This window comes from Bactrocera dorsalis, chromosome 1, assembly GCF_023373825.1.
Source record: "Bactrocera dorsalis isolate Fly_Bdor chromosome 1, ASM2337382v1, whole genome shotgun sequence".
NCBI lineage: Eukaryota > Metazoa > Arthropoda > Insecta > Diptera > Tephritidae > Bactrocera > Bactrocera dorsalis.
The window spans coordinates 106549047-106576201 of NC_064303.1; the positions used below are offsets into that span (position 1 = coordinate 106549047).

The following is a 27155-nucleotide window of genomic DNA, read 5'->3' on the forward strand; positions in this document are numbered from 1 at the left end:
GAACCGCTGATATCGAACCACTATATCATATACATAGCTGCGCTATAAACTGGCCGCTCGAAATTAAGCTAAAGATATTTTTATATCCTTTTATGCGACAAGAAATGCACCTGTGAAGGGTATTATAACTCCGGTGTAGCCAAAGCTAACGGGTTTACTTGTTTTTTAACAAAAAAAAAGCTCAAATATCAAGGTCAGATGTAATGAAAAATGGCAAAGAGATTAGGGTTTCGACCAAAATTTATTAATAAATCTTAATTCTAACAAAATTTAGACAAACTTTTGTTATAAGAACCTCTAAAAAATACTAAGCCGGACCGCAACCATAGCTTTTTACCATATTATCACGACAGTCGGGTCTACGTGGATTTTTATCCGTCCAAGGATATATAATAAAATTCCATACGATGTTTTTCAAACATTTAGCTCCAGTGAAAGATAGCTGAATAAGCGCTGATAGTCAAATAGTCGAAAAAAATTAGTGTTACTTATAAACCCTTATATTTAGCAAGACTACAGTCGAATGTTTCGAAGGAGTCCAACTCAAGTTGTGCCATATTAACTGCGATTAGTAATAAGCTATGTAAAATTACGAACATGTAATCTTTCGACCAACAAAATCCTTCGAAAATTTCAATGTTATTACTTCTTATATATTTGCTGCAGAAGTGTGCATCGATCTAGAACTCAAACAATAAATATAAAACTACCTTCCAAATATTACATTGGCTCACCAGACGCAGCAATTCCTGGCAGTCGTTACACACACTGCCACGTTTCGCCAACTTCCCGACTATTATGGTCAGCATTTCACGAAAGTCTTCTTCTTCCGCCTGCAAGGAGTCATTCACTATGGCCAGTAGGAGCACATTGAGTAGATGCAGAGCGGTATTCGGTAGAGTCGTTTCACAGTTATTACACCCGGTAACAGCACATGTCAGCAAGTTATTGTATAGCTTAATGAGCTGTAGTTGGCTGAAAATGGCGAGTTTTTCAAACCAATTGAAACGTTGCAGAAAGCATATAAGCAACTCTTTTGTCTCTATATTCAAACTCAATGCGCGACACAATGGTTCCACCATAATCCTACATTTTGTCAAGCATTGTGTTTGCTGTTGTAGTTGCTCGCCATGCCGCCGCACAAAATCATTCAAAAGCTGAGAGATTTTCAGTAAGTTCAGTAGCCACATGTGATTGCCAACATAAACGAGCTCGAATAGCGGATAGCCGAAGAGATCGCTCAGCAAGAAACGGTAGTGACAAGCAGCCAATATTGCAATCCAAATAATCAATATGAATTTGAGTAAAAGTAAACATTTCATATAAAACTCAATTTCAATACTTCGAAGCGTCAGCACGGCGACCTTTTCCTGAATTGCAAATAATTTGTTGAACAATTTCACTAAGACTGTGCTCGTACTCTTCCTTTGCACTTGGTATATGATGATGACGATGTTGGCGCTAACGGAAACGCAAATTATTATGTTGTAAAAAATGGTGGCATATTCAAACGTTGTGCATTTCAGAGCAAGATAAGACAGGTTTCCTAAAAATAGGACCGGTAAGCAAGCTAATAACGATGAATACATGACGATAATCAACAACAATATGCGTCGCAGTAACCGTCGTTTGCGCGGATTGCGATTTCGTTGCTCCAAGCGTTTTGTAGTATTGTTGTAAGTGAAATATGTAATATTTAAAAATCGCACCATTCGATAATAAAACTGTGCGCAAAATATAAACAATTTATCCATTGTGCGTTGTCTATGGCGTCGTAACGTAATAAGAATTGGGAAGTCGACACCGAAAAATATTAGTAAAATTCACGAATATATTTTTAGTGGCAAATTAAGTTATATGGCATGAACATTAGTGGTAATGACAGGCATAATGAGCAACTTGGTCGTAGTCCTTGCACATCGCCATCCACACTTAGTTTACGTAATATTAACAATTTGTTTCGTAATTTTATGTTATTTATCCAGTTTGAATACCTATTAATGAATTACATAATTCATCAGCTCAGTTATTCTCAACTTTTCATATTATATTCTATTATTACATATTTCAATTTTATTAGTATTTAACTTAAAGCTGTTTGAGAGCTTTACAGTTTGATACCCATATCGTAAAGTTTCTTCTTATATTGACATACTTACTTAACGTTTTTTTTTATCTGTTGGCAACTCTTCTCAAAAAACTATTTTCAACTTTCAATTTGCAGCAACTTCTTCATTTTGATACCGATGATAGTGCAAGAATTAATTTGCTTTATCATGTTTACTGATTTAAAAATTTTAAACAGCTGGCAACTCTATTCAAAAAATATTTTCAATACTAAGGTTTTTGAAACCACTTCAGTTTGATACCCATATCGGTATATTTTTCCCCATTTTTATTTTTTTTTAATTTTTTATACAGTTGGCAACTCTACTCAAAAATATTTTCTAGTGTAAGCTTTCTGAAACCTCTTGACACCCATGTCATAATGTTTTCTTCTCTTTTGAAATTTTACTTAAATTTTTTAAACCGTTGGCAACTCTACTTAAAAAATATTTACAGCTCTAAGCTTTTTGAAACCACTTCAGTTTGATACCCATATCGGCATGTCTTTCACCTTATTTCTTTTTACTTAAAATTTTGTAAACAGTTGGTAACTCTACTCAAAAAATATTTTCAAATTTATGGTTAATGCAACCACTTTACTTTGATACCCACATCGGCATATTTTTTCAGCTTATTGATTTTTTAATTTTTTTTAGACAGTTGGCATCTCTACTCAAAAAATATTTTTAAGTGTGAGCTTTGTGAAACCTTTTTAGATTGATACCCATATCGGCATATTTTTCAGCTTATTTTTGTTTTTTTTTTACAAATTTTTTTAAACAGTTGGCAACTCTTTTAAAAAAATAGTTTCAGTTCTAGTTTCTTTTTAAAACATTTTCAATTTGGCAACAAAGTCGTAACGCTTCTTCATCTTATAATTTTTTTTACATAAATTTTATAAAAAGTTTGCAACTCTACTCAAAAAATATTTTCAAGTCCAGTCTTCCGGTAACCACTTCAGCTTCATATCCAAAACTATATACATATGTACATACATACATATGTTCGACTCTTTGTTTTATCCGTTTTACCGAATAACAGTTTTTAAACAGTTGGTAACTCTAATCACAAAATATTTTCAAATGTAAGCTTTCTTCCACCTATTCAATTTAAATCCCTTTGTGCAATTTTAAATTGTTCATCAAACAATTTTTTTCTCTAAAATTTTAGCACATGTGGCAGCACTCGTCATTTATTATTATTTATTTTTATTTTTTAAAATGTTTTGGAAGCCTCTTAAATTTGACACCTACATATATTTCATATATTATTACTTAGTTAACAAAAAAAAAAAAAAACAGGTGGCAACACCCCTCAAAACATATTACCAATTGATAGCTTTCATTAATACCTTTAGTTTGATACCCATATCTTTGTTGTTTTATTTTATAATTTTTTTTTTGTATAATTGTGCCGGTTTTTGTTAGATCAAAATTTTTGTTTTCTATAACATAGAATCTAGATGAATTATTTTTAGTGTTATAGCTTTTTAAATACTTTTGAAAATACCTGTTTTGTGGGCGTGGCATTAGTTTGGTTTTCTCCATTTGCTATACCTTGGTTGCCCAAGAACAACTTTGCTAAGTTCTGATAATTCAAAAGGTCGTGTAGCCAACCGAAATCATGGAGAACCTTGATGGAACTGGTTCTTTTTAGGGCTCGACTATCGTTAAAATGGCACAACTCATAATCTATTATTTTATCTCTAATTTACTTTGTGTACGTATATTATTGGATAGTTTATTTGGTAGTAATATATAGCCTAAAGTTCTTTTTGACTGGTTGATCCAAAAAAGCATTAAAAAATGGTTTAGAATTAGGTAAACCTGCTTTGAAGTCGAGAAAATTATTGAAAGAAAGGCGATAGGACGCTTCTGGTACATATTTTAAGAAATTGTATAACATTTCTAATATTCATCAGCAGGGTATAAATATTGTATTTGCTCACAAAAAGAGTTTCTATGAATAAGTAAGAACTCAGGGTATAACGAGACCCAGTTCCCGTGGTACTGTAATTCAACTGGATTAATACACGCTACTGCTAAACTTATACGAAGTCTCAAAAATCAAGCTGGAGAGCGTTACGAGATGGTATTCTTCATGAAATCGAACGTGTCACTGGCTTTATCGAATTTTTTAATAAAAAAGTCATAAAGATCAATAATTTAAAATGTCGTTTTATTATAAAATGCTTGCTGTACTCACCTTTACTATTTTTACAAACTTTTCATTATAAATGTTTATTAAAACCACAGAAATATAATGTATAATTGAATTGAACTTACATGCTGTTAAAAATTATTTTATTTTATTAAAAATATTAATTTAAAACAATATATAAAATATTTTTTATTATAAATGGATTTTATAAACAATTGGTAAGTAAAATAGCATTTGAACCAATAAATATTCTCTCTTAACAGCCGAAAATTCATTAAAAAACTCACCAATTTTACATTGGTTTTTGCGCATGAAATACATAAGAAACCATATATTTTTTATGCATGTAAGTATGTCTAAGAACTATGTAAAATATATATAAATTACGAAAAAAATATTTAAAATATTTCAAAACCTGATTTTCGCAAAAAAAATCAGTCAATTCGGCACAATATTCATTAAAATATGCCCATATACGCAAGCCACTCATAAACACTAAGCACACAAACAATACTCATTCTCACACACGGGCGACCCACACTTACCCACTCACTCAGAAAATGCAAAATCACAAATCGCAATTTTCCGGCATTTTGCCTGGCGCGGTACTAGGCGACCAAAATCGTACAGCAAGTGGCTGCGCCAATTTTTTGTCGTCCTTCTGTTTTTCCTGTTCGCCTGGTAGCCCAGCCGGCGCAAGGTACATTTGTTTCAGCCGTAGCTTCGCCGTGCGTGGGCCGATCTTGATGACTGAGGTGTCATATGAAAGCGTGAGGCATAGCGGAGCTTATGGAACAATAGCTGCCCCTACCCCGCCACAGGGGGGGCTTGTTGGGAGCGTTTTAATATTTTAAATGGCTATAACTCCGGTCAGCGACAACCGATCGATTTGGTTCAAGTGTCATATGAAAGCGTGAGGCATAGCGGAGCTTCTGGAACACTCTCTGCCTCTACCCCGCCAGAGGGGGGGCTTGTTAGGAGCGTTTGAATATTTTAAATGGCTATAACTCCGGCCAACGTCAACCGATCGGGTTGATTCAAGTGTCATATGAAAGCGTGAGGCATAGCGGAGCTTCTGGAACACTCTCTGCTCCTACCCCGCCACAGGGGGGGCTTGTTGGGAGCGTTTTAATATTTTAAATGGCCATAACTCCGGTCAGCGGCAACCGAACAAGTTGGTTCACGTGTCATATGAAAGCGTGAGGCATAGCGGAGCTACTGGAACACTTTCCGCCCCTACCCCGCCAGAGGAGGGGCTCTTTGGAAGCGTTTTAATATTGTAAATGGCTATAACTCCGGTCAGCGGCGATCGATCAGGTTGGTTCAAGTGTCATATGAAAGCGTGAGGCATAGCGGAGCTTATGGAACGCTTTCCGCCCCTACGCCGCCACAAGGGGGGTGGTTAGGAGCGTTTGAATATTTTAAATGGCCATAACTCCGGTCAGCGGCGACCGATCGTGTTGGTTCAAGTGTCATATGAAAGCGTGAGGCACAGCGGAGCTTCTGGAACACTCTCTGCCCCTACCCCGCCACAGGGGGGGCTTGTTGGGAGCGTTTTAATATTGTAAATGGCTATAACTCCGGTCAGCGGCGACCGATCGTGTTGGTTTAAGTGTCATATGAAAGAGTGAGGCATAGCGGAGCTACTGGAACACTCTCCGCCCCTACCCCGCCACAGGGGGGGGGGCTTGTTAGGAGCGTTTGAAAATTTTAAATGGCTATAACTCCGGTCAGCGGCGACCGATCGTGTTGGTTCAAGTGTCATATGAAAGCGTGAGGCGTAGCGGAGCTTTTGGAACAAACTCTGCCCCTACCCCGCCACAGGGGGGGCTTGTTGGGAGCGTTTTAATATTTTAAATGGCTATAACTCCGGTCAGCGGCGACCGATCGGGTTGGTTCAAGTGTCATATGAAAGGCTGAAGGGAGGAAGGCAACTACTTACCTTTTGAAAGATGTTCGTCCGTAGGGGGCGTGGCACAAGCGTTGAAATTTTTTTTATTCTTTGTAACTTCAGTCAGCGTGCATCGATCGGGTTGATTTAAGTGTCGTACGACAGAGTTCTGTTTTGTGAATAATTGAATTAGATTTACCGTAAAGTAAATATGACATGCTCTTTTACACATTCATTTTTATTCGTTTTGCATTGCAATGATAATTTCAAAAATACAATAAAAATCTTTCCTTTCGACTACACTAAGTAGTATGTATGTATGTATTTGTGTGTGTGTATGTAAGTTGTTAGTAAGTATTGTTGTTACATACACATTTACGTAATAAATTCTGATTAGTACACGTAAATTTCGCTTGAAAGTAGGTACATTACTTGTGTTTTCTCGTTACTAGTTCTTTTACTTTGCATCTAGTTTGGTTATATTTGTTTTTCGGTATTAAGTGTTTTTGTATTTAGTATAAAAAATTTAAATTACTCCGCAACTTAAGATAAATTTAGTTTATGCTAATTTTTTTATAGTTTTTTTGTTAGTTTTTTTTCTATTATTTTTTCGCTTTTATTATAATTTTTTTTTGTAGTGTGTATAAAAAATGTTTTTTTTTGTTTTCTTTAGTATATATAAAATAGTTTAAGCGAAACGTATTTATACATACACACAAGTGCTGTTATGTTTGTATGTATGCGTTGCTTTGCTTGCCTGGTTGATATATCTAAATTTCAGCTTACTAAATAATTATGCGTAAATAAGTTTGCTATAAATATACACGTAGCTGTATGTATGTGTGTATATACTTATTTTTTTAAACTATTCAAGACATATGCATATAAAGCACAATAGGCATATAATAGTATATATAACTAAATACATATGTATTGGATGATATTACGAGTTTCAAGGGTGTTTATATAAAAATATATGTACATATATGTATGTATGTGTCTCCGCCTGTTAAATTTATATTACGAATTTGCGAAGGTCAAAGCAACAAATACTGTGTATATAAGGAGAAACAAAACTGAGCTGAAAGAAAGTGGTTTTGAATATACATAAATAGGAAAAAATTTGTTTATGTATTTTTAAACACAAAAAAATATTTAATTTGATGCACTACTAATATAAGTTTTTTTTTAGAAAAATTTAAATATTTTATTTTTATAAGGAAATTTCAAAACAAATTTCTTCAAGCCCACCGACCACACAATTTTTATATACATATATATTTCATATATATATATTTTTTTAATTTTAAACCTTTTGTTTTTATATGGAAATTTCAAAATTTATTTTAGTAGCCAAATTTTCAAAATTTTACATTATTATTTCAAATATTTAATTTTCAAAAGTATTTTTGTTTTGTTGAACAAAAATTTAAAATATATAATATTGCATTAAGCACACATGTACATACATTTTTATATATATAATATTATCAACGCGCCTTGACTCCGCTAATTTAGTGCAATTTGGCAAACTTACTAAGTATCTATAATTATGCTACGAAAATCACATGGAAATTTCTGCAAAGTCAAACTTTTTATTATTTTAGCAAACTTTTCATCAAATTCTATCAATTATTCAAAAAACACGCTTTAGCATAAATTTAAGGCAAATATTCGAGCTTTAACTTTTAGTTAGTGTTATTATTGTAATTGCATGATTATAGTATGCAAAAGCCTATTTTTACCATTATCTTGTTAAAATTTTTGATAACATTGTTTAAAAAATAAAATTTAATATTGGAAATATATAAATTTAAAATATTAGTTATGTTAATTAATAATGCTAATTAGCAAGCTGGTATTTTATGCAGCGTTTTTCAATTCCAATTTTTTTCTAATTTATAGTTTTTGCATAAATTAATATTCGCTACGGAATTTAGTGGAAAAATGTTTGCGTTAAATTCCTTCGACATGTATTTTTTTTACTTTTTAATAAATTAATTTTTTTATTTACTGGCGAAAAATTAAGCATCAGCTGATCTTTTATATTTTTAAGTATGATAAAAATGTTAAGTTAGTTGGAGACAGCGGTAAAAGAAACTAGAGAATTTTATTTACCATATGAAAAAAGTTTGGGAATTTGTTATAAAATAAAAGCAATAAATATATTAAAAGTAAAATAAAAATAATTAATTAAATAAAAAGCATTAAAAATATAATTACTTATTAAATTAGAAAAAAATGTTAAGAAATTATTATAAAAACAGTTTAATAAACATTTTACTCAATATTGAAGATTTGAATGTTTAAAGAAATTAAGTTAAATAAACAAGTATAGATTATAGAAACTTCTAAATATTGTCATTGATTAAGGCAATAAATACAAAAAAATATAAAAAATACATAAGATACATAGAAGTTAAAAATTGAGAAATTAAAAAATAAGTACCAAAAATGTAATAATAAAACAAACAAAAATTAAAAAAAGAAAATTTAGAAACTTAAGAAAATAATAAACGAAAATTTTTTTAAAATATTTTTTTAGTAATAAACAATTTTTTTTTATTTTTTTTTACGACAAACAAAATAATTTTTTTTATATTGTATTTTTTATTGTTGTATTTTTTATTTTCTTAATTTTTAGTTTAATTATTTTTTAGTTTTTATATTTTATTTTGTTTATTGTTTATTATCTTGTTTTTTAATTTTCATAATAGCCTAAAATTATAAACAAAATAAGAAAAACAACAAAGTCTATCAATTAAATTTTGGAAAATTAAAAATTAAGAAAATAAAAATAAAACAATACAAAAGATACAAAAAAAAATTGAAGCAAATTAAAATTTAAAAAACAGAAATTATAAGAAATTATAAATATTATCATATAAAAATAATTATATGCAAAATAGATTAATAAAAAAAACACTCAAAACACTAAAGCTTTTGTGCTTAGCGCTAAATCTTACTTGTTTTTAAGCGCTTTTAAAGTTAGCAAAAAAAAATATTTTTTTCTTATAATCTTATTTGCAAAAAATCTTAAGAAACAATAAAAATTAGAGAAAAAATTGAAAAAGATGAAAAAACAATAGAAATTAAAAAATAAAAAAAAATATATATACATAATATATAACAATTATCTTATGTAAATTACCATGTCATTTGTTGTTGCAGTTGACAAAATAAATTTTTTTTATTTTATTTTGTAAAAATTAAAAAAAATAAAAAATTAAAAATTAAAAAAATATGTTTTTGTATATGTATATATACATACATATGTATATGTATATAAAACAATTACTTTTGTAAGTAGTTCAAACATAAACAAAATAATAATAAATATTACAAAAAAAACAATAGTTTATTCAAAATTGTCATATTTTTTGATGTTGCTATAAATTCATATTTAAAAAAACACAAAAACAATATGTGACAAAAAATAAAACAATTACTTTACTCATATTTTTTGTTGTTGTAATAAATTTAAGCTTAAAAACAATCAAAACAAACAAAAATAAAAAAATATATTAATAAAAAATAAGAATAATATTAATAACAAAAAAAAAAGATCATAAATTATACAAAATTGCCAGTGCCTGCGCGTGAACGCAAATTCCGGTGCCTTTTTTATTAAAAAAAATAAATTTTTCTTTTAGTTTTTATTCTGAATAATTTTTTCTTAACACTAATCAATTCGTTTAGTTATTACTGTACTGTTGTTGTTGTTTCATTTTGCTTGTATTTTCGTATTTCTATTAAGCATTTAGAAAACTAAAAACATAAATTCAGTATAAAATGCTAAAGATCCCTGAATATGACTTCTTAATATTATTTTTTGTTGTTGTTGTTGTTGTTTCATTAATAATAGTTTTAAGTTAAATTGTTATAGGTTACTTTTGGTTCTTGCTTCGTTACTATTGTATTTTATTAGTGTTGTTGTAGCTTATACACAGTTATACTACTATTTAAGCAGTATATTCGCCTTATTCCGAATTTTTGTTATTGTTGTTGCTATTTTTGTTCTATTTATTTATTTGTTTAATTTCTTCGATTTTATTATTGCGTAACGGTAAACGCTATTCTAAATACAAACATCAAAATTAATATGTTTCTGTTGCTTTTCGCTTACAATTACAAAATATGCCCCGCCTACTACCCACCCGCTTCTTTCTAATCGAGCAGAGCCTTTTCATTACTTAGCTTATTATCCAGTTTTTGTTTTTGTTTTTGGTTTTTGTAATAAAAAATAGTTTACAACATTAATTAACGGCAGTTCTTTTGGGGTATTTTCATGTATGCATGTGTGTGTGTGTATGCGTCTGTGCGTGTATTGGGTTCTGAGTTTATGAATGCAACTGTAGGTAATGTTTGAAAACAAGAATAAAAAGAAAAAAAATTGAACTCGAAAGCGCGTTTGGATAATGTTTCCCAAAATTGAAAAAGAATTAAATTAATTTCAAAAAAAAACAAAAATTAGAAATTATTTTTTGTTTTTTATATAAAAAATTATAAGTTAATAGCAGCAATTATATGACTATCATTTTTAATAATTTTAAGAATTCTCAATAATGATTTTAAAAGCTCAGAATTATTCTCTGGTTTATGCTTAAATATAGACAAAAGGGGTTACAATATTCATAATTGAAAAATTAACTAATACTTAATTTAAATATTAATTAAAAATAATTTTAAATTTAAATTAAATTAAATTAATTCAAATATTAATTCAAAGATAATTTTAAATTATTAATTGATTCACAATTATTAAAACAAAAATATTTTTTAAACTTTCTTAACCCTTTAATGCACGCTGCGGTACTACAGATCACTTAAATATAGAAAACCGGTCACCTACAGCGAGAATTTAGTTAAAAACATAAGCAATAAACAAATTTTGAAGTATAAAGAAAATTTAAGTCTTCAATTCCTTGAGAGCTTTCCAAAGATGCAGTGTTCACTAAAGGGTTAATAGCTAGAATAAATGACAATAATTCAATTTCCAATCTAAATTTTAGTATTTGCGGTCAAAAATCTCAACTTTAAATATTTTACTGGGCTTCCGCTTACAATTCATACAATGAAAGATAGCCATAAGTCATTTTATACAACTCTTCCACTATTTAAGGTATTTTTATAAAAAAAAATGTTGCCTCCAAAACTAACTAAAATCTTCGCAATTTTATTTTTGGGAAACATTATAATCATGTAAAGATAAAAATCTATATAAAAACGCAGTTGCTGTTAGAATAAACAGTTAGATATGCTATTAAGGGGGAAAAAGTATTTAAATATGCTTAAAAAACGACAAAATTGTTTTCTTGTTTGTGTAGCGAAATGTAGAATTAAGTATTGTAAGACTTATGCGTATGTACGTATGTAAATGGTGTGTGAAATATTTTCGAGTTTTGTTTGTTAAGTGAGAAAATCAGTGCGTTTAACATTAGTCTACATTTTATCTAGGCGCACGTCCACTGGCGCGACTGCGCATCGACTCCGAGTCGGTTTCATCGTCGGCCTCCTCTTTGGGGCGCGTCCACTTTATCATCGTCTCCGGCGAGCGATATAGGAAGATTAATTTGGCGAATAGATCCTCTTCGAGCGCGAATTCAAGCGCTTCTCTCACCTTTTGGGGGGAAGGTAAATGAAAGGTTTTTGTTTGTTATTAAATATTCGAGGGGAAATTGAATTTGTATACTTATAACTGTATAGTTATATTGTAACTATATATACTTATGTATGTATGTAGTTGTGTGTATATATGAACTTATTTTAAGACTTACCAAATAGATATCAAGGCACAATTGTAACACTCTATCCACATAAGGCATATCTTCGAACATAATTTTGCGATTTTGTCCACCGATGAAGGACTTGAAGAAGCGTGAAGCCACAATCACGAACGTTGTGTACACGCCAAGAATGCTGTGAAAAGGAAAAATAAATTAAGAAATTAAATAAAATATATACATATACATATGTGAATAAATTCAGCCAGCTTTTTATGACTGTAGGGCCTAAAGCTGCACTGCAAGTCTGAATATTCGATCATAAAGAGTATAATCCTCAAATTTACTCAAATTAATACTTGAATCTATTGTAAGGCTATACATTATACCCAAGAAGTTTCTCAGTAGCCTAAAGACTGATCTTATTCAATTAGAACGCTTGAGCTCAAGCCTATTTGAAGTGGTAACCTTTGTCTAATACTAATATGTTATAGTTGGTGTTGCATCTGTTTAGTCTTGTAGGAAAAGAATAGCACCGGAGAGACTTTATTTCAAGTCTATACAGCAACTATAATATCATATGTTTCGAACACATATGTTTCTAAGACGTGAAATAATGTCTCTGGTTTGCGTTTCAGTTATATAGAGGTGCCTTACATCCAACGATAGGCCAAGGAAACGTGATGTTACCACGGGATCTGACTATAGGGAAAGGGGTGTCAGATGTCTAGGATTGCTCGGCATGCAAAGAGGTGGTTCCAGTCATGCGGGGACCTGTTGCATACTGGTCACATATTTGATATGTTGGGGTCGAGTCCGGATAAGTAGGAGGTTAACCTGCTACAGTATCCAGAACGAAGCTGCGTAAGTGCATTTGTGAAGAGTTTTATAGCTTCGGTTCAACCGAAGTTAACGTTTTTTTCTGTTTTTTATTTACTTACCCGCCTTTCGTTATAAAACTGAATGTAGACGGGAACTTCTTGTCATTGAATGTATATATGACAATGCCAGAATTGCATTTATCCAAAGGTAATTTCTTCAATATATCCTCGTGGAATTTATCCTCGCAAAAGTCTGCGATCTCCCACCAGATTCGCGCCGAAGAACTTGTGCGCATGCGCAGTAGCAGCGGGCGATAGGCTACAATTTAGAGAAAGAAAAGAGCGAAAGTTAAGAAACAAATATTAAGAAAATTTGATAAATTTGATAATAAGAGCTAACTGTATTTATATCTATAAGATTTTTGCACTCACTTTGTCCAACTGGCATTAGTTGATGCACGATGCTGACATCACCAGAATTTAAGATCTGTAATTAACAAAATTTAATAATACCTCGCGTCAATGCACATTTCTACAACAACAAATTACCTTCACAAACTTCGGCACCAAATCGGGCAACGGCACCACTTTCGAGGTGCCATTTGTCTCCAACATATTGATCAGATCTTCACGCCAAGCAAATGTCTCGTTCATCTGGAAGATAATCTCATCCGAAACTGTGCCCATTAAGCTCTTATCGGGCGGTATGCGTGTAATCGAGTAAGCAAAGCTAGCGACAATTGTGCCATTCTGCTTCAACTCCTCCAGCAAACGCATACGGTCTGGCGGTGAGATATTCCACAGCGATGGCGAATTGCCGGGCAGCTTAATTGCCGCAATATCAGTTGCATCATAGCTGCTAAGGAATGTTATCGCCGCACGATCCTTATCATAGGCACCTTTCATGTCACTGTACATAGCCTCGTCGAAGGCGATAATATTATCGCGCGTATTCGTTTGATAGATCGGCGCATACGAGCCGATACGTATGGAAATGCTCACCTGCAGTGGTGTGTTCGATTGACCCACTGCATTGCCGAGCGCAAAGATGCACAAGGGACCCCAAAGTGCGATCACAATGGCGATTATGAATAGGCCACCCATAATTAGTTTAGTTAAAATCGGTTTCTTCGTCGCGCGTATGGCAGGGAAATCAGTTTCCATTTGCCGACTGCACTTAATGAAATATATATCCGCGAATATGTCCTCCATTTTCAGCCAATCGAAGAGCGTCATTGTGCTGTCCGTGCAGACCCAGTCGAGTATTGTGCGCAGCTCGTATAAGAACGGTATTGCCATGTAACTGTAATTATTTGAATATGCTCGTAATGAGTTTGTAAGGGTATAGAATGGAATGTAGACTTACACTTTGAAGGACAACATGTTGATTAGTGAGAAACTCTTGGTTAGGAAATTGCCCAAGATACGTTTGGGATAACCGCATTTGATTTGATATGAGGATAACAGTATGTAGAAGCATTTGATGATGTAGAAAATAATCGGTGGCGCCAGCGAGTAGAAACTGCGTTCCGTTACTGCGGGCACAATGAAAAACATCCAAATGTGTATGCCAATGACGGAGAGGAAATGGAATATGATTTTGTGCAAAAGAGCTTTACGCAAGTACAAGGCGCGATCGATGACGATCAGCATGAACTGCACCAACAACATAATTAGGAAGGGTATCGGCACTTTATTCTCCTCCAAATAGGTTTGTACGCCGCCAGCGCTGTCAGATTGTTGAGACTAGGAGAGGAGAAGAATAGGTTATTTGATTAAATTACTTTTGTAAAGAAGAACTAATGCAATAATGAGTTAATAAAACTAAAATAATTATTTATTTTGTATATACACTGGCGGTCAAATATATAAGAACAGTTTTTTGTTGTTGTAGCGACAGCAAACATTACGGAAATAATTTTGATGAATAGTGCCGAGATAAAAATGGCTGAATAAAAAGACGAGTCCGTTCCGTTTACATAAACACGACTGTCGTGGGAATGATTCAATCATTAGTATTATTTGTTGGTCTCAACTAATTTTTGGGTGTTGGAGATGGTACTAAGCGAACAGGCTGGTACCTAGGTCAAATTAAAATGATTGCTTGCGACAACACGAGATCGGTCGGACTTTACAAAGCCGCCATAGGCAAGGTAGGGAAAGTATACCCCGGAGTTAGGCCGGTAATAGAGGACAAAAGAGACATCCCATAGAGGTCAGTGGCAAGGGTTTAGATCACGGCTACAACACTGCAATCGGACCAGATAATGCAGCACATTAGAGCCTGTAAACCGAATATGCCTATGGAGAGGTGAAAATTCTTTAAGGTCGTGGACCCGGTGGAAGAGTCTAAAGGAAAGAATGCAGATCTTGCTGTTACAAACAAAATAATTCATGGAACCCCGGGCGAAAAGTGGCGGGGATATCAATTATGGATGAAAATCATAACCTACAATTCTGACACTGAAGCATGGGCAGAATGAGTGCTAGGCAGGCTCTCGAAATTTTACACTGAGAGAGAGAGAGAGAGCTCTTGAGCGACCCTCAGGAAGATGCAGGTAAAACAATTGTTTTTGCGTATTTTAAAAAGCTTAATTCCCATTGTGGCAATAACCTCTTCAGGGTATAAATATAATTTATAGTAGAACGAAAACCAGACAATTCCAGTCTTTCAGCTTTGTATCAGAGTTGCAGTTGTTGTTGTAGCGGTAGAAATCTGGCGAGTTAAGTTCTTGGCCGGATAAAAATTCGGATTCATTCCGGTTATTGTCTATATCGTTACTATTTATATGACCACCAGTGTATATATTAACTATTTTATACAATATATGCTTATATACGAATATAACTTACACCAAAAGCTGTAAAGCCAAACAGCAGCACGAAGAAATTGATAAAATCGCATAGGAACATTAATGCATACACATCGGCTGGCAGTCGCGATTTTGAGAGTAAATTCGAGAAGAATTTCCGCACAGATGACAGGTACTTGGCGCGTCTAGAAGTAAAAAAAAATAATTTATTTATTTCGAAAATTATTAATTACTTGTTATTGTTACGCACTTTAAGTGTTTCAGTCGTCGCTGATAGGTATTCGAACTCACAACGCTGCTTCTGTCGCTTCTAGGCTCCACTTCATCTGTGGCAGTTGCCTTGACAATTTGCTTGTTATTCTCTGATTCGGCACCACCTTCTTTTCTATTGTCGTTGCCGTTCTCTTTCTTTTCATTGCCACCATTTTCCTCATTATTCTCGCTGCGTCTATCTTTTTTACTACGTCGTCGGACGCCATCTGCGGAACCAGGCGTGTTATTACTGGCAGCTTCGCCTTCCAGATACTCAATTGTGTTTATTCTGCTAACAGAGGACTGTAACTCGTCCGGATTTTCGGGCTGCGTTCGCCTAGGTAAGCATAGTTGTGAGAAGGAGTTGTAAAAAAAATATAAAAAAGTGGGAAAAATATTATTATATTTATAAAATTTATATAAACACCTGTTTAGTTTGTAAAAATGGTATGGTGAGTAATGAATAGGTTTTTGAGAATGCTGTACTAATTTTTTTCTTCTTGTAAAATTCTATATACAATAATATAAGTACTGTTGCAATAGTTCTAAACAACTGGAATTTGGATTTTAGTTATATATCTACATTTTAATACAAAACTTAATAAATTCATCACTGGAAAAACTGAAAGAACTGCATTTTTGAGTGCTCAAAACATCGACTATTCTCCGTATAGTAATGACTTGGCATCGAATGACTTCTTTTTATTTCCGTTCATAAAAAAATAAACTAAAATGTCAACGTTTTTCGGAACCTGAATAAGGGATTGATGCGTTCAAAAGACATGTTTTGAAGATACCTCAATCATAGTGGCAAAAGTGCTTCGACTATTGGTGCAAACGCATGCAAAAGTCTATATATCTTAACGGAGAATATTTTGACAAACAATAAAACGATTTTCCAGGATTAAAATTTGTTTTTATCTCTAATCACGAAATATAAAAGGCAACCTACGCATTTAAGCTAGTGTTTAGTGTTTCGTTTGCTGTGGTTGAGGCAGCAAAGTGTTTCAGTACTAAAACAAAATACCTTCTGCTTAGTTGCACGGCATTATCAGCTTGAATAAGTTCATAGTCTTTTTGTGAAATTATAACGCTCACTGGATACACATGCATATATACAATATATATATATAAATTAGAATATAAATGTTAATTTCAATTCATGCGAAATGGATTTGAATTTAATTTTGAAAAAGTCCATGAAATTGCCATACCTCTTAAAATAAAATATTAGAAAAATTAAATTATTATATGTATTATTTCAAATATTCCTTATTATTTAGATTACTTACGAGTCTATTTTAGCGACGCCACGAGGGAATTTATATTCCGACTTCCAGAGGCCGTGCGATTTCAAGATGAATCTGAAGTGAGCACAAATTTAGTTAAATATAGTCAGGAGTCTAAAAAGTTAAATATATTTAGGCGTCTACAAAGTCACACCAACCTGTGGAAGAACAACACCAACAGCAACAACAAGTCATAGCTAGCGTAATTGGGATTCAATTCCACGCCGAATATTTTTGCCGGCGCCAATGGCTCGTTCGGTAGATTTATATAATTGGCCCAAATCAATTTGTACTGGAATATGCATTTGATGAGCACAATCGCTTGTGTGTAGGCGATGAGTGTGACCCAGAATGTTTTCGTTGGGCGCGGCAATGAGAGTGTGCCCCAAAGGAACACCATTAAAGGCAGCGGTAGCGAAATGATGCTGGCATTAACCACCTGTTAGCAGAAGAAACGAGAGTAAGTAAGAACATAAGAGTTGTTTCTGTGACTGCATAAGGCTAAGTATTCATTGAAGTTATATATATATATATAATACTGTGTTTTTTTCATTTCGGATTACTGGAAAATTAGCTTGCATGCATTACCTGATTAATAAACACGACCAAATAGCAGATTATGTCCGTATTCGAGAGCAAGGCATACCAAAGTGAAATGAGGAACTCAATGATGATATTGTGCTCACGTGCAGTAAAATCTTCCTCCAGCATGACCAAGCTGTGGCTGTTGAAATTCGGAAGGGAAATAAATATCAATTTAATAAATTTTCTGTTATAAAAGCGATATTTAATAGGAAATATATTTTTTTTATAAGGTAAAGTGCACTTGAGAAATAATAATAATAACAAATACATGAAATAATAATATAATAATAATAATAATAATAATAATAATAATAATAATAATAATAATATAACTGAAATAAACTATAAAGTATAAAAGAAGAGTATAATTAATTATAAAATTATTAAATTTATATTAAAATCAGTTGAAAAGTCTTGAAGATAAGCACTTTAAAAGCACCTTAACTTTCAAGTAGACTTCGCTAAGATCTTGAAAGTTTGAGTTATTTGATGGTAAAAGACTAAAAAATATATTTTGAGTGGCAGATAAAAACGAGGTCCAGTAGTCCAATCATGTTTGAGACATCGATCTGAAATTTCGCATAGGTCGTTTTCTCTCAATGGAGCTGCGCATTTATCGGGTCATTAACAGATATCGGATCACTATAGCAAATACTACAGCTCCTACCTATCAAAATCAAGACACAGAGTTCCATAAAATATAAGATTTTTTTTTTTTATATTGGAAAGTCGCCTTGCCGGTTTTTCATATGGAACAATGTGGTTAGAAAGAAATACCAAAGGTTTTCCCTTGGAATCAAACCGTTGGCTGGTTATGTTTTCAGATTTCAGTTATACAATATTTATAGTTGCTGTATGCTATATTGACAGTGAAGCAGCAATCAAGGCTTTAATTTCGTTTCGCATTTTGGCCAGAAGAGTTTTGAAAAGCAGAGCAGTCTAGAGTATCGCCAGAAGCAAGCAACTTCTCCTTCAGCGGATCACAAAGGTATCGAGGGCAATAAGATAGTGGACGATAGTGCCAAGTGTAGTGTACGGCTGTCAACCGAAAACATGATCAACATTGAGAAACCCATACATTGTATATACGACGATCTGGACAGCAGCTTGGCAAAAAAATTCAAAACGCAAAGGAATGATTTACTTGGGCGATAAACTGCAAAAATCATATGTAGAATGTAGATCGGAAATATACAAAATTCCTACTGGCATTCGATAGAAGGGCCTGTAGGAACATGATGCGAATGCTCACTGGTCACAGTCAGATGGCGGCACAGCCCAGCCGAATGGGTCTGACAGATCGAGAAAACTGCAGAAAATGTACACAGCACAGGAAAAGTCATGTTATTTCTTGTGCATTTGCTCCGCATTGGTAAGGCTACGCTTTCAGCTTTTGAGGGCTTCCGCGGTAGAAAACATTAGAAGAGATATTAAGTCTATAGAAATTCTCGTCAAGCGCAGGCATCCTAAAAGAATCTTCACTGCTCATCTATCCTAAAAGACGACTACTCCTCATGAACTTCCCAACGGAACTCTATGTAGCATTACAAAGGACCAAAACTGCTCTTTACGTAGTTCATTAGCCTACCACGCTAACCTAACCCTATACGCTTCGGTGTAGATTAAGTAAGGTTAAGTTACGACCTTATTTAAACTACACCTAACAAGGACCTCATCTGGACAGCTTAGAACGCCGTTCGGCTTTAATAACTAAAACACTTCTATACAACACTGGATCATAAGAAAAATTTATTTGAAGGGCCAATGTCAGTTTCGGCTATGTCTTCTGGGTTGCCGAAGGTAAGAGTACCGAGATCTTTTAGCCTCAGTCGCATAAAGACTGCACAATGAGGAGAAAGTGTCGAGATATTCCCACCTCACTCTCCTCTATACAACTTTGACAATTAGCGTCCACCAAGATGCTTAGCCCTACCGCATGGATGCCTATTGAACAGAGTTCGGACTTACTTTTACGATTAGGGCAGGACTTGCTCAAGGCAAGTAGTTCAGTAGATCTCCTGCGTTCTACTCTGCGCCAAAGGATGTCGAAGTCGCACAGGAGTTGGTCTTTGACCAATGCATGTTAAACACAGACGTGCTCTATTGGCTCAGTGCTCCGGTGTGGCTAAAGTTAATGTTTTTTCTATTTTCTTTTTAATATATGGTAAAAAGTCTAAATAAATACTTGTATAATAATAACCATAATAATATATAATAGTAATAATAACAAAACTTATAGCAATAATAAATATCAAAACTTAATAATTCTTAAAAGAATATGTTTTTCTTTTTCGAAATATCAATTTAAAAATATTTAGTAATAACATTAAAATAACGCAGTGCTTCAAGAAACTTGCTTCATGCTTGGTAAAATATTTTCAATCAATTTTCTTTGACAATCGAGTGTGATAAACTTTTTGTTGAAACTTAAAATGCTTTGAGTAGGAATAAGCTACTTTGGTGAGTCTAGTTGAGAAAATAGTAAAAGCATATGAAACTAAAGCACTAAGAATTAAAAAATACTAATAAAAAGGAGTTTGAGGTTTCATAACTTTTTTCAATAATTTAAATAAAACAATCAATGATAAAGTTCATTTCCGTAGTTAAAAAATATGTATGACTAAAGAGAAATGAAAAGTACAATATCTAAGGGATAACGAATTTCGAACTAGTTAATAATTTGATGGTGTAAACGGAATACTTTTTACTCGACAGACTTCATTTTCTAAAATATTGAATTTTGTGTAGTTCCTAGTTGCCAATTTTAAACATAAAAATTTTTATTTTTTTAAATAAATATAAAATTTTGTCAACTAATTTTGCAAATTTTTGGGAAAACTATAACTAATAATGTCATGCCTTAAAGACACAAAAGAAATAACTTGCTTTAGAAATACTGAAAATTCAAGGTTCAGGCTAAAAAACGTGCGCAATTTTATCCAATGAAAACTAAAGAGAATTTCTTTTTGGCAATAATAAAATGCAAAAGCTTTGGTTTCGTGAAAAATATAATGTCACTGAAGAAAAATGTTAGACTAATTACTTTGAAGGGTGAAAAGTGGGATGATATTTGAATATACTTTAACTTTATATAATAACTAGTACCTGTCCATCTTTTCATATGACCATTGCTTACTCAACATCCCCACATAGTTGTTACTGCAATCGAATGAAGGTGCCTTAATGCAAATCTTTGGCAAGTCTACCGAATTATGACTGATGTTAGGTGGGTGGTTTTAGGAAAATAGTAGATAAAGGAAATGCGCACACAGCAGTTTACAGACATACAAACATACATATTGGTATATATATGTGAATGTATGGGTGTGTATGTTTTGGGTTTGGTTTACGTGTTTTGGGGGCGGAAATATTATGTGACATTGATAAAATTGGCAATACAAGAGAGTTTGTGAAAGTGAAACTTATAATATTTTTTGTAAATATGTTTACTAATTCGTTAAGAGTTGATATTAGGAAAATATTTTGCTTGAATCCTAAAAGTATGCTGCTTCAAAATGCGCATACAGCAAAGCGTTCATGCGAGCTTCAAATTGTAGCTTAAAATACGTTACGTTTGGCATACTTTTAGGTGAGATAAGCTGGACAATTTTTTAGATAATTTTGAAAATTTTTTAGATAATTTGCAAAATTTTGTAGATAATTTTGAAATTTTTTTAGATAATTTTGAAATTTTCGTAGATAACTTGAAAATTTTGTAGATAATTTGAAAATCTTGTAAACTATTTTGAAATTTTCGGACATAATTTTGAATATGGTAGATTTTTTTTGATTTTGAAAATTTTGTTAGTAATTTTGAAATTTTCCTAGATATTTTTGAAAATTTTTTAGATTGTTTGGAAAGTTTTGAAATTTTCGTAGGTAATTAGAAAATTTCTTAGATATTTTTGAAAACTTTTTAGATAATTTTGAGAGTTTTTCAAATGATTTTGAAAATTTCGTTTATAATTTTGCAATCTTTGAAGTTAATTTGGACAATTTTGTACATCATTTAAAAAATTTTGTAGGTTATTTTTAAAATTTCATAGATAGTTTTGTGGATGTTTTTGAAACTTCTTTGATAATTTCGAAAACATCTTAGATAATTTTGAAAACATCTTAGATAATTTTGAAAACTTCTTAGATAATTGTGAAAATTACGTAGATAATTTTAAAAATTATGTAAATAATTTAAAATTTTTTTTTAGATAATTTTGAACATTTCGTAGATAGTTTTGAAAATTTTGTAGATAATTTTAAAAATTTCGTAGATTATTTGGAAAATTTTAGACAATTTTGAAAATTTCGTAGATTATTTTAAAAAATTTTTAGATAATTTTGAAAATTTCGTTGATGATTTTGAAAAATTCGTAGATAATTTCGAAAACATCTTAGATCATTTTGAATAATTCGAAGATAATTTTGGAGATTTCGTACATAATTTCAAAAATTTCATAGATAATTTTTAAATTTCGTAGATAATTTTGAAATTTTAATTTTCTGTATGATTTTGATTTTATTTTAGCTAACAGCTATTAATAATGAACTATAAGGAAACAAATGTAACTTTAAAGCTTTAGTATAAAGGGAAAGTCTAAAAGTATTTATGACGTTCGGAATAGTATTTGGAAAAATATTAAGAAATAATAGTAAAAAATAGTTTATCATTCTGCATTCTTCATATAGCTGTTCGATTCATAGTATATGTTAATATATTTTTGTAGAGTGTTATATGGATTTTGATAAATTTGCAATATTTGTGGTTATGTCAGATACTTACGATTTTTGCATGGACGTGCCATCCTCGTCATAACTAAAAGTATATGAGAATGATGAGAAATGAAGAAAGTGTTAGTAGTGATATATGAGTAGAGACATACTTATAAATATTATTGTATTTTAAGAAAACAAATTAAAAAAAATACAAAAAAAATTTTTTTGAAATTAAAAAAAAAATGATAAGAAACGTACAACAGAAAGATTAGCGCTTACAAGCTACAAGCATGGCACTTTTGATAGAACTACTTTAACACTAAATACATACATATAAACATGTAGGAATTATGTGGCGGTGGTGTATGTGAACAAAAGTGGGTTTAAAAAATTATTTTTAATATTTATTTTAATAAAAAAAATATATATAAAAAAATAAAATTAACCTCAAAATTGTTTAGCACACAAACGCTTAAAAATGTCTTTTTTGAACCCACTTTTTTCACATTTTATGGTAAACTTTATTTTACCTATCATTTCGCATATCCACAGTATCCACTGACATATCAATAATGGCATGTGGATCCGCTGTTTGCTCTAGTTGTTGTTGCTCTTGTGTATTGTTTATGTGTGATTCTAAGGGTGAAGGTGGGCTAGTGTCTGAGGTGATCGTATTCAAATCGGTTACATTCGTTATACTATGTGGTAATGGTCGTGTATTCGTTTCATTTTGTGTGTCAATCGATGCCGAGCCGATCGAGCCAGCGAGTTGGGCATTTTCAGCACTAATGCAGTAATGTAGTATATAAATAACAGTTAACATAGACATTCATGAAATAAGAATAAAAAATAATAATGCACGCAAAACGTTGTAGTTGTTTTTGTTTTTATTTTTTGTTGCGGTGATTGGTGATGAACATGGAAAGTTGCGGCGCGACGCAGAGTATGTGTGGTGGCACAAACGAAACAAATATGCAGGTATATGCAAAAAAAGAACAAGAACAAAATAATAAAAATAAATAAATAACGAAAAATGTAAACAAATTTTATGCAAAATTTAAATGAATATAATATATATAATTTTTTGTATTTCTTTGCGTTGGTTTTAGTGACATTAGCTCATTATAGCCTTATTTATTGCCCTAAAGTTAATAAGACAGTATTTTATGGCTTTTTTAATCAAAAATGAATGAAGTACAATATTAAATTAAATAATTTGTTATTAAAAACAATTAAGCAGTACAAAAATATGGCTTCCATAAATATATAATTAATAAAAAATGTAAATATTTTATTAATATGTTTATGAAAATATTTAAAATATTTTTTTTTTCAAAGCTGTGTGTCTAAATAATAAAAAAAATTAAATATCATATTATTATTTGATTTATTTAATAAAAAAATGTTTAAAAAAAATTATCAAGGCTTTTACGTTAATAAACTTGAAAATGCGCAGTCTAACCATTTTTTTTTTACAAATTTAAGGGGGTACTCTAGTCTAAAAATTTAAAAATCCTTACTTTTTATATTTTCAAAGTTTAGGTATTCAAGAATATCTTTACAAGAGGGTTTTTCAAAATACAATACTTTTTTTGGAGATGTATAGTATGTACATATGTATGTAGGTATTCAAAATTATATTATTAATTTTTAAGGAGCTTTAAACGCGTTCTTAACGAAAACGTCTTTTTAAAAACAATAACCACGATTTCTCAAGTTCTACCGGACCGATTAAACTGACATTTTTAGGGAGTTTCTTCTAAGAATCCCTCTGTCTGGCACTACCGATATTTCTGAATTTTTTTGTTAATAGTTTATGTTTATAACACTAAAAAATTCTAATAAAATATTTCATTTTTATATGAGAAAAAAATTGTTGGAAAGGGCTGCTTTTTACCCGAGGAAGCCCATCCATATAACCCCTTAATTGCCTGTTTAATGACACTTCAAGAATTATCCGAAATTAATAATTAATCTAGACTGAAATACCCCTTAAATAAATTGCTAGCTTTTAAGCTAAAAATGAAAAGTTGAAGCAAATAAAATTATGGCACAGAACTTCGACTAAAACTCAAACCAACGCTTATAAAAATACCAAACACTTATAAAGTTATACGAAAACCAAACAATTAAAATCTCACTTCACAAAAACAACAAGCAAAATATTTCTATAAAATAAATATCGATTTACATACTTTGGCGACAAACTCTTGATGTCCACATAGACGGAGCTGTCCGTGGCATAGACCAAATTGACGCTATGAGTTTCCTGAAAAAAAATTAAATGATGATAAAATTATACCCTCGTTAAAAATAACATGATATATATGTACATATGTTAAAAAATAGCATGATATAAAAAATAGCGTTTGTGATTATTTATAAAAGTTTTTCACTTATTAAAATCGGATAGAAATAAATATCTAAATGTCATAGTCACAGCAAGAAGATATCATCAGTTAAAAAATGGTATAACCTTCTCTGGAATCATGAAATATTTTACCTTCAATAAACGCTTTTCATTCGACATTATCTTATTAACATAACGGTAATTGCGTGACAAGCGATGTAAGCCAATTGTCACAGACACCAGGAAACCTTCGAGTAGACGAACAATTGGATTTGCTTCCAAATCTGCAGAAAGTAATAAAAGAATTTTATTATTTTATTAATTCAAAAACCATACATGATAGACTAAATATTAGAAAAAAAATCTCTAAAACAAAAAAGTTTATTAAGGGGTACACCTGGTATGAAATTTTGAAAAAATCGATGTCAAACATATATATTGCTTATAAAACACTAAAATTAAATCATCGATAATCGTTCGCTATCAGATGTTGAAGTTTCTGTGTTTTTTTTTAAATAAGCAACCTGAACACACCTGGTATGAAATTTTGTAAAAAATCGATTTATTTATACATTTTTAAAATTTAAAATAATTCCAAAATTTCAATATCCGCTAGTGTTTTACATTTATACTAGGTGTGCCCCTTAAATAATAAATTTAAAAATTAAAAAAAAAATATTTCTTAAATACCAAAAAATAATAATATATATAAAATAGCAAGATTTTGAATTTTAAAATTATTGTCTTACCATCTTCAGACTCCTCGGAATCGACAACATCGCCCTTCTTTTTCTTTTCTTCCATTTCGGTAGCCTCTTTTGCTTCCTTGCTGGTCGATGGCTCCGATTCGGACTTGCGTTTAATGTCCGTCTGTTGCAGATATGAATCAAAAATATTTAATTATATTTTTTAAGTCGAAAAACGGTTTTCAAAAAAAGCCACAATAACTTTAAGGAAGGTTGTTTAATAAAATGTGGTTATGCGTGTGTGTGTAAATATTTATATGTGATTTGTTTACATGTGATTTGGTTGTGCATTCGATGCTTGGAATTTTCGGCATTTTATAGTTCTTATTGCCTATAGCTTAGGCTAAGCACAGTGGAGTGGAGCGTTATAATTTGTTAAGAGAAAATACATATACATATAAAGAGTATGAAATTGCCATAGTTAGTGTCGTTTCCGCAATGTCTGGTTAGCAACTATCGGCCAGTTAAGTTTTGATTAACCTTAATGAAAAAAGAAGTTTTGGGTATGTTAACCAGTTAAGTTTTGGTTAACTTTACCAAAAGAAGTGAGTACGTTAAACAGTTATGTTTTGGTTAACCTTACCAAAAGGAGTGGGTATGTTAACCAGTACTTAATTGGTTGCTAACCAGACATTGAGAAAACGGTCCTTAGTCTTTCTTACTTTGAGTTTCACTTCGAACGGTGCAAAACGGCGCCTAACTATGTGCTTAGCCTTATGCATTACAGTGTGTAAATTAAGTGTAATACTACTGACAACATTAAATCTAAGTTTTAGGGAACTGATTATTAAATAAATGTGTCTATATATATAATGTGAATACTTGTAAAAATGTGTGTTGATGTTAGTGATAAGCGAATAAACTGTAAAAGCATAAGTGTAGTAAACTAAAGTGTTTAAGCGCTCACTAAGTGATGTGATGTGACTTCTAATGTGTTTATTTCTTTTTCTTTGCTGCAGATTAACGAATTAAATATGTGCTGTTAGTAAAATATTTATGTGTGTATATGTGATTTGTGGGTAATTGGTGGGATTTTTAGTTGAAACACTTATATTAGCAGCAGTTTAACGGTACGTAGCGGTATTGCGTAGAACTGCAAATATTCTGTGGTCGCAGGTTAACGCCTAACGCTCTGAGAGTCAAAATAAAATTTAGCATAAGAAATAGTTTAAAGCGAAATCTGATTGCATTACACACAGACAAAGGACAGATGGTACTAAAAATCGTGATTCATTTTTTTACAAATGTTGTACGGGTATATACAGCATTGTTTGGGGGGTCCATTTCGGTAAGTGAGTGGGTGCAGCACAGCGAGACACATCGAAACTATTTATTTATTGATTTTTGTGTTCTAATTTCAGCAAATTCGTAAACTCACAAAGAAGCCGCTGGCCGAACGCGGCGGCACCGTGTAATCGTGCGGCTCGGAGAGTGTTGATGTGCGTGCGCCAGCCTCCTGTGCGTCTTCGTTCTCTAATTCTTCGTCGATTTTTATACCAATGCGTGAGCCGGGCGCCGAAGCGTACGAACGCTGACGCATATAGACTTGTCGACGAAATTCGGCGGTTTGTATGTCCTTCCAAACCTTTTTTTGTTGTTATATTTTCAATGTGTTTTTGATAGTGTTAGTGAGTTTTTGTGTGTGTTCAGTTTGGTTAAAATTTTGAAAAGCGTCCGAATTTGGGCAGCAAGTGTTAAATAGATTAATT

The 27155-nt window shown here is 31.8% G+C and overlaps 1 protein-coding gene across 15 annotated transcripts in view; it reads right to left on the reverse strand.

Annotated features, from left to right (window-relative positions):
* Positions 1 to 10110: 10110 nt before the first annotated feature.
* The window catches only part of LOC105225119 (piezo-type mechanosensitive ion channel component), an 84998-nt gene continuing 67953 nt past the window's right edge, over positions 10111 to 27155 (reverse strand). For 7 of the 15 annotated variants that reach the window (XM_049449682.1, XM_049449553.1, XM_049449414.1 and 4 more), the window contains 18 exons: positions 26825 to 27031; positions 25450 to 25570; positions 24854 to 24984; positions 24546 to 24619; positions 22881 to 23135; positions 22418 to 22450; positions 20746 to 20856; positions 17644 to 17779; positions 17214 to 17494; positions 17059 to 17130; positions 15765 to 16103; positions 15555 to 15699; positions 14068 to 14447; positions 13251 to 14004; positions 13134 to 13188; positions 12822 to 13020; positions 11935 to 12076; positions 10111 to 11777 (listed from right to left, as the gene is read on the reverse strand). In XM_049449682.1, the coding sequence (XP_049305639.1) occupies positions 11607 to 11777; positions 11935 to 12076; positions 12822 to 13020; positions 13134 to 13188; positions 13251 to 14004; positions 14068 to 14447; positions 15555 to 15699; positions 15765 to 16103; positions 17059 to 17130; positions 17214 to 17494; positions 17644 to 17779; positions 20746 to 20856; positions 22418 to 22450; positions 22881 to 23135; positions 24546 to 24619; positions 24854 to 24984; positions 25450 to 25570; positions 26825 to 27031 (3606 nt within the window). In that variant the 3' untranslated portion in view covers positions 10111 to 11606. The remainder of the gene's footprint in view (positions 11778 to 11934; positions 12077 to 12821; positions 13021 to 13133; positions 13189 to 13250; positions 14005 to 14067; positions 14448 to 15554; positions 15700 to 15764; positions 16104 to 17058; positions 17131 to 17213; positions 17495 to 17643; positions 17780 to 20745; positions 20857 to 22417; positions 22451 to 22880; positions 23136 to 24545; positions 24620 to 24853; positions 24985 to 25449; positions 25571 to 26824; positions 27032 to 27155) is intronic. The other 8 variants (XM_049449376.1, XM_049449720.1, XM_049449802.1 and 5 more) reach the window with 8 other exon arrangements.